At 39.7% G+C, this 8,035-nt stretch overlaps 1 protein-coding gene across 2 annotated transcripts; it reads left to right on the top strand.

The window, feature by feature from the left end:
• Positions 1–231: 231 nt before the first annotated feature.
• LOC141006907 (lysosomal proton-coupled steroid conjugate and bile acid symporter SLC46A3) lies at positions 232–7,590 on the top strand. 2 transcript variants are annotated; one of them, XM_073479204.1, is made up of 6 exons: positions 232–312; positions 853–1,068; positions 2,441–3,323; positions 4,014–4,097; positions 4,316–4,472; positions 6,085–7,590. In XM_073479204.1, the coding sequence occupies exons 2-6, from the start codon at positions 874–876 to the stop codon at positions 6,200–6,202; spliced, it is 1,437 nt and encodes a 478-aa protein (XP_073335305.1). In that variant the 5' UTR covers positions 232–312; positions 853–873; the 3' UTR covers positions 6,203–7,590. The 2 variants fall into 2 exon arrangements, with proteins under 2 accessions (XP_073335305.1, XP_073335306.1); XM_073479205.1 differs by lacking the exon at positions 232–312 and adding an exon at positions 681–698.
• The last annotated feature ends 445 nt before the right edge of the window (positions 7,591–8,035 follow it).

Raw genomic sequence — 8,035 nt, forward strand, 5'->3', positions numbered from 1 at the left:
TTAAATGTACTTTCCTTAAAGGTATTTCAAATACACGCTAATGTGCAATAAAGCGCCTGTTGCGGAAAGTAACAAACTGTTCCCATGAATCCCATCCGCCTTTACTCATGACTGACAATTCCTTCGTCCAATAAACGCAGCCATGACAGACCGCTGTCCAATTGCAGACGGCGAGGGGCGGGACCTCGGCGTTTCATAATAACGCCGTACCACTTGTGTATAAAACAACTCCTCCAACAGACCTCGTAAACAGAAATGCTGTGCCGGCGTCACTTTACTGACTAAAACATGAGCCAAGCGATTATCTAAAAGGTAGGTGTTATAATGCCTGTCATTGTCAACATCCTGTAAGGAAATAATGTAAAGGCTAAGCTAATGTTGCTAATGTGCGTCAAATATTGGACTAGCCCTGCTCACCCTGCAGCTTACAAACAAATGATCCCAGGGTTATTATCTCGTATTTCACTCTATGTTTGTCTGGAAATGTCGGATCGATAACGTGGTGCAGAATGTAACCTCGGTGACCCTCAAAAGGTTCAAACAAGACATCATCTGTACCTCCACGTCATATGACTTGAGTCTGTTTTGTGTCGTTTAAAGTGGAATACAGTGGATGTCATGTGTTTACCCTGCACACTGTGCCTGCATGTTGATGTGACATGTTGAAGGCTGAGACTTGCAGCAACAGAATAATCTGAGTTAGTTGTATTTTTCACTGTAGATCTGGCACAAAAGTCTTATATATACACTTTCATATTTAGTTTTGATCCATCTAATATCAGTTAAATTGTTATCCCATTTTCTGCATTCATGTTGATGTACTAAATGTACTCTCTTCATCTCTTTTTCCAGGGAATTTTGCAGCCCCTCAGGATGAAGGGTCTTTACCTCGTGGAGCCTGTGGTCGCTCTTTACGCCTTCTCCAGTTTCCTCATCTATCCTCTCGTGCAGCAGTATGTGTACAGGAGGCTCTGGCAGCAGCTGACAAACACCACCTATCCCATCTCTGACAACACCTCCAGATGTGCAGCCACCAACAGCAGCAGCAACCACTCGAGCTACCATGAGGTTAGTCACAAAATCACTGGATGTACGAGAGCAAGTATTCGTAACATGTGTTTGATTATTATCTTCCACAAGTGAATAGTTAACTTTTCTAGTATCAATCTGTCTTACAGAAGAACAAGCACTGAAACTTTGCAGTTATATTAATACTGTGAATATTATTTGAGAACTTCTTTATAAACAAACTTTTAAGAGAGGATAAAAATATCCCTACTCTTCTTTGTGCTTTCTGCCTGCTATTTTTGTGACGCATGTGATGCTGACTCATGTGTCTCATGTGTCTCGTGTGTCAATAAAAGAAATGTCTTACTGGCAGTAAAAAGAGTCAGGATTCCTTAATGAACTTTCAGCTAGACAAACAATAATGCTTTATGCGTTATTACTGTATTCTTCCACAACTGCTGTTTGTATCTCAGCAGCTGTCTGTGTCCAATATGTTCAATATTTACTGTCATGAGTCAGCATAAATCTTCTTGTAGCCCTCTCAGATCCCCTCTTGCAACACAACTTAGGTAAAAAGAACTGATTCAGCTTCTGCACCATAAGGTGATATGCAAGGATGACCCGTAAAAAAGTTTACTGTTTTGAACATGCTGTTGTAGCAATAATTTTGCTTAAGAGTGATTATCTTATCAAACAACTCAGAATTTCAGAGCACATAATCACTTATGGCTACACAGCACCTGCAGTACACCAAAATATACCACATTATGAGTTATAAGAAGAATTAAAAATATTCCTCTGGTGACGTTTTATTTTTATCATGCATTTGTATAAGAAACATGAAACACGACAAGGAAGTGAGAGCAAAAACACAGATCATTTGTCTGAAAATAGCCACTCCTGCACCTGTTGCGCTGTACAACGAACGCCTTGTTCCTTTAGGCCCTGAATGAGAAAACCTCACATGATTTGTTCTCTCCAAAATGCTTTCATTTTGTTTGATTTCATGACATCAGCTTGTGCTGTTTGCCAGAAAGTTAATAGATATAGACTGGTGACAAATTAAAGGAAATATCTGAATAAATGAGTGAAGAAACAAACGGTTGCTTTGTTATGTTGTCTGGGGCTTTTTGCTGGCATGGTTTGAGTCAGCTTGTCCCCTCAGAGGAAAAGGTCACTGCAGCTCAATCCAAAGTTGTCCAGCGCTCTCGCTGCCATCATAAAACCACCAAATGAGGAAATATCTTTTGAAAGAATTGAGTTTCGTCCCTCCAGTACAGTTCCAGAGAATTGTAGAATCGATACCAAGGCGAATGATAAGACACTTTATATTGGTTTTCCCTTTAACTTGTCACCTGGCCGTAGCTGCTATTCGTGTCAGTCCATACATGATTTTTAGACCTGACCATGCTCTCTCTTTCTCTGTTCCCAGGAGGTACAGAGGCAGGCATCTCTCTTCTCCCTTTACACAGATCTCTTCTCCACAATCCCCTCTCTGATCGTCACCCTGATGCTTGTGGCCTACAGTGACCGGGGAGGACGTAAGATCACGATCATCATGCCTCTCATCGGCACGTTGATCTACAGCTCGACCTTCCTGGCAGTGTCCTACTTTGAGCTCAACATCTATTTGCTCATCGGCTCTTCGCTTCTCAGCTCTCTGTTTGGCGGCATTGGCACGTTCCTGGGTGGCTGTTTCGCCTACATAGCGGACTTGTGTGAGGATCATCGTCAGAAGACGCTGCGCATGGCCGGATTGGACATGATGATCGGCCTGTTGTCTGGGGTGGCCGCTATATCGACGGGCTACTTTCTGAGAGCTGCGGGCTTTAACTGGCCTTTCTTCACCTCTGCCATGTGCCAGTGTTTGATCCTACTCTATGCAATTTTCATCCTAGAGGAGACTGTGAAGAAGGCTCCCGCTGATGCCCTTAACATAAACGGGTCTCCTCAACGTTCAGCCTTGAAACAGATGATCTATGGGGTCTACCAGATGTTTGCAGGAGCCAGCCGCAGGTGTCAAACTGTCTTGGCCCTCCTGATGCTCATCTTCACCAGCTTCTCCTTCGCCTATATGGGTGGGGTCTCCTTGATTACACTATATGAGCTTAAAGAACCACTATGCTGGACTGAGATTTTGATTGGCTACGGCGCAGCTCTTTCCACAACTGTGTTCCTGACCAGTTTTGTTGGAGTGTCTGTGTTCACGTACTGTGGCGTGCCACAGCTGCTCATTGTCCTGATGGGGATCCTGTCCGTCATGTCAGGCATGCTCCTGTTGGCATTTACTAAGACCACTTTACTGATGTTTATAGGTGAGAGACTTGTTCATAACAACTGTGCTGCAAACCAATAATGAATAATAGTTTTTGATGTCCTGTTTTGCGGTCTGGAAGCCGTGTTTGTGTTGCTAACCATGACATATGTAATAACAGGTTGATATCTCTGTTAATTATGCCCTTTTCCATGAGGGTGAAGGTGCTTTATTAAAATAATTAATGTTTGTTAAAAGACAGGACATGTCATGTTATAAATAAGACGCATTATGGCTGCAGGGAAAAAACAAATAGGCACACTAAAGAGTAATCAAAAGAAAATTACATAATTAAACTTGACAGGCTTGTTACGCAGGTTACTGATTAACAGAGCCTTCATTTCCTACTACTTTTACAAGGTATATAAAAGTTTCTCCTGTTACAGTATCATGTATGTTTTATTCAATTATGTTATTCTAAGCTGATAAGAAAATATAATTATGATATCACTGTATTGTTATTTTAATGTAATGTAATGTAATTTAATTTAATTTAATTTAATATTTTAATTATGATTGTCATATAGCCATTACCCTAATCAGAGGAATTAAATCAGACATTTTTTATTATGTTTGTCTATGTTAAGCAAACATAACCTGAAAAACCCATGAAATATGACTTTGATTACATTATAGTCACTGTCTATTATGTATTATAAAATGTCTGTCTTCTGTTATTTGTTTACCACAGTGAGGGTGCCAATGCTCTTCGCTATCATGCCTTTCCCTGTGCTGCGCTCCATGATGTCAAAGATCATCTCAAAGTCTGAACAGGGTGAGTGGGTTCAGGGATTTACAGGAGCCATAGAACCGTGTCTGTGTGTTTATAGAGTCAGAGTCCATGGAAGAGCTGCCTGCTCCAGCAACTTCTCAATGCACTTGCAAGCAAAGCACTCCAAGTTTCTGTTCAGTCGAGCAAAAAGTGATTTTAGGCCCCATCACTTCTGAAAAAATAGATTTTTCTTTCTACTTTGTGTGTGTGTGTTTTTGCAGGAGCCCTCTTTGCCTGTCTCTCCTTCTTGGACAGTTTAACCAACAATGTAGCGAACGCAGTCTTCAACAGTGTGTATGCTGTCACCGTGGCATGGTACCCTGGCTTCATTTTCCTGTTGTCTGCAGGACTCTGTGTCATCCCTCTAGTTGTCCTAGGGTAAGTTCATGCAGCGCTCTTGCATGTTTTACTCACTGATTATATTCTTATATTATGATATATAAACGTAACATTGGGGTCTGAAAAGTGAATCCCATGCAGGAGTGCCTTAAATCTGCATTATCTGTAATGGCCAGCAGAGGGCGAATCCACAGGTTTAAAAAAGAAGTCTGATTTATGTAAGCGTATGAGAAAATGACCTTGCGTCTAACTTAATTTATAACCTCAGTAAACAGTTTCCTAATGCGTTTATGGTCTCAATCACTAATTTCAAGTCGTCTTCATTACAGCATGATGTTCATTTGTAAATTATGGCCCCATTTAGATTAAAATAGACTATAAAGCAGGGTATTATTTAGGCTGTGGCTGCCTTGTGATTGATAAGTCACTACCACAGCATGTGTTTGCCCTCAGTCAGACCCATTAAGTATATCCTCCCTAGCTCCAGACTCTCGTTCAAATATACTCACTTTTGCCTAAAAAAACAAAAACAAACTTAAGACTTTAAACCAGTAGTCGACAAACCAATAGGTGACATCACAGAGTGTACACTACAAAGTGCAAATAGTTTGCATAATCACAGGATGCAATCATGAATTTCCAAACTCATGTCCTAGTGTTGCCAGTCATTTTTCTTATGTCATCAAATATCAACGTGTAGCAGCTTCAAATAGTCTCGAGATAGGTTCATTCGTTTCTCCGAAACATAAAAATCCAGTGAAACCTATGGTTTGTCATGGTGCTGTGCACTTGTAGAGAGAGAACTTTTTCATGTAAGCTGTCTGTAATTTTCACAATCTGTTATTTGACATGGACAAGGTGTTTAGAGAGTATTCTCCGTAAAGTTACCAGTTCATTATACAGTTAAATCAGAGCAGTTTATGCCTTTGTAGATATGCTTCAGGTATAGGGCTGTACTCTGTGGATAGCGTTTCATTACAAACACCTCTTCTTTCTGCTGAGTCACTGCATGCCAGCTTAGCCTGACTAGAAGAGAGAGAAATGCTTTGCTTTATCGGGGACTTCAGAAAACAAGAAAACCCAGTTCCTCATTCCTGCTTTCACCACTCTAACTTCCTTCACCAGACTGTTTCCCTCCTCATGTGTTTACCATCAACACAGATCCTCTGTTAGATAGACGAGGAAGAAAGGCCATAGAAAGACACTGAGTACGCTGTGTTCTTACATTTATTTTGTTACACTGAGTTGTCAGAGTAGTGCAGCTGAGTCAGTCTGGGAGGTGTAGCGTGAAACATAAAACCTTAGAGTGAATCCACCTCTGTCACATGCACTGCTTCTTCTGTTACACAGTGTGTAGTTATAAAATAACAAAGCCACTGGTTCAGCACTCTCAGTCTAACAGAGAGCCAGCACAGGCTCCACAAAAAAATCCCTATGTTTTCCAGGTGTCGTGTATTATTGTCAAGCCTGGCTACCAGTAAACTAGATTTTCTCACTTTAATAACCTGTAACCCCATTTAGTGTTTGTGTATGCGCCATGTCTCTCATTGAGTCAAGCTGATGCAGGTGTGTAGAGAGAAGTCGAAAAACAACTGGGAAAGACGGTTCCCTATTTTCGATGGAATCTTTAACCTGTTTTTCCACGTTTCAGGGTGGTGGGCGTGATAGGAGTGGATGTTGCCAAAGAGGAAGATAGGCCAGAGCCTGTCCTCTCAGGAGAAGAGGAACCTGTTGAAGATCAGAACGACAACAGCCCTCTTCTTATTTAAGCCACGTCAGGGACTGCCAAACCTCACCAGCACTTTGTTCATTTCTTTTTACATTTAGCAGACGCTTTTGTCCAAAGCGACTTACAGTAATTCATACACTGATGGCGGTGGCTGCCATGCAAGGTGCCGACCAGCACATCAGGAGCAGTTTTGAGGTTCAGTATCTTGCCCAAGGACAATTCGACATGCAGACCAGGGGAATCGAACCAGTGACCTTCCGATAACAAGACGCTGGCCCTTCCCCTGAGCCACAGCCACTTTTTCTATGGTCATTTATTCTAAGACACTTTTTCCAAAAGTAGCTCAATGACTCTTGTTCTCAGTTTCATAAGCTATTAATGCAGGTTACAGAGTCATCTCCTTTGTTGCCATGTTTGTCTATGCTGTTGAACCTATATATTATGAAGATGCAACAGGGATTTGTAGGTAAACAATACAGGACGAGGCATCATATCTAAAAGGTCTTCAATTAAAAATGGTGTGCGAGCATTCTAATTTTTTATACCTCAGGATGGTTTGACTGTGACATTACTAACACATTTAAAAGGGATTTTGCGTGTTTTGACAGTTTTACAGTGTGATATAGTTGCATTTTTTAAAATAGAGTATCAGTTATGCAAACTGATTCCCCTTTTTCTCTCTGTCTCTCCTTAAATTGCAATATAAGACAAATCTTGTTTACTGTGACGGATATAAGCAACATTATAAACAAGCCTACAATTTAGATGTTTTTTTATTCACTACAACCTGCATTAAGTGTTTTGGAATTAAGGAATTAATACACATGATCCCCATAGGAAGGAAAGGATTTAAAATTTGTCTATCTATTTCTATCTAATCTATTTACAACATACATTTTAATGGTATGTTTGGTGTTTAAGGCATCATAGGAAAAGCCCTTTTCCTATCGTTATGATGGGAAAAGATTTTATATTTAAATTTTAAAAAAGACGTACACCATGACATATTGTAAATGTATCAGTAGGTTCTTGAGAAGAGAATAATGATTTAATTTAAAATAATTTAAAATTTAAGGAAAAGTATGTGTCATTTTAACAATGAAGGTAAAACACGATGAAATGTGTGTGTGCTTTTCCCAGGAGGAATCTGACCTTTGTAATATGTTTTGTTTGCTTTTGGAGGGATATGGATTTTTTTTTTTTACTCTGGTAATCACACAGCTGGTCAACTTTGGAGTGTAATGTTGTTTTTGACTCAGTCATCAATTGTTATATCATAAAAGTATGTGGGAAGTGGGAATGAAAAGACATAATTCATTTTTTTTTTTGGAGTTTGTCTCAAAAAGTGCAAATTAAAGCTTTCTTTATGTGTATGTAAATGTGTTTGTGTAAGTATAATTTTTTTTTAATTAAAGAAATTAAATAGTTCTCTTTGCGATTCCAGTGAGTTTCTCTTACACTGTCATAAAAAGACAGTTTGTATTAGGTCTTCCTGCTTATAGCCACAATCACTAATGGACATTTATGTGCTGTGTCGTAAACATTGGCAATGACCTTTACCTTTCAAGAATCAGCTGTTTTTGCAAGGAGAACTTTATCTTGATCCAAAGCCTTGTCACTAACTAGACACCAAGTTAGTAAGAGCATGCAGACTTTGTTATCATGTCCAAGTTCGAGTTTGAGACATAGAAATGAAAGAGGAATGAAGAAAAACAACAGCACCATGGAAGTTATTTCATAAAACACTGCATATTAAGGTTCAAGCACTCAAAAGAAGAACCATAAATCACATCTACATCTGTGATTTGTTTAGAGATTCAAATATGGAAGTGAAACAATGTGCCAGTTCAGTTTGACAACCAGACTACAGCTT

The sequence above is a fragment of the Pagrus major genome, chromosome 13 (assembly GCF_040436345.1).
Source record: "Pagrus major chromosome 13, Pma_NU_1.0".
In the NCBI taxonomy this organism is placed as follows: Eukaryota; Metazoa; Chordata; class Actinopteri; order Spariformes; family Sparidae; genus Pagrus; species Pagrus major.

Excerpts from the sequence above, each read along its gene's own strand:
- LOC141006907 (XM_073479204.1), top strand. The coding sequence starts at position 874 with ATGAAGGGTCTTTACCTCGTGGAGCCTGTGGTCGCTCTTTACGCCTTC. Across the intron at positions 1,069-2,440 it reads ACCACTCGAGCTACCATGAG|GAGGTACAGAGGCAGGCATC; the intron begins GTTAGTCACAAA and ends CTCTGTTCCCAG. Across the intron at positions 4,098-4,315 it reads CATCTCAAAGTCTGAACAGG|GAGCCCTCTTTGCCTGTCTC; the intron begins GTGAGTGGGTTC and ends GTGTTTTTGCAG.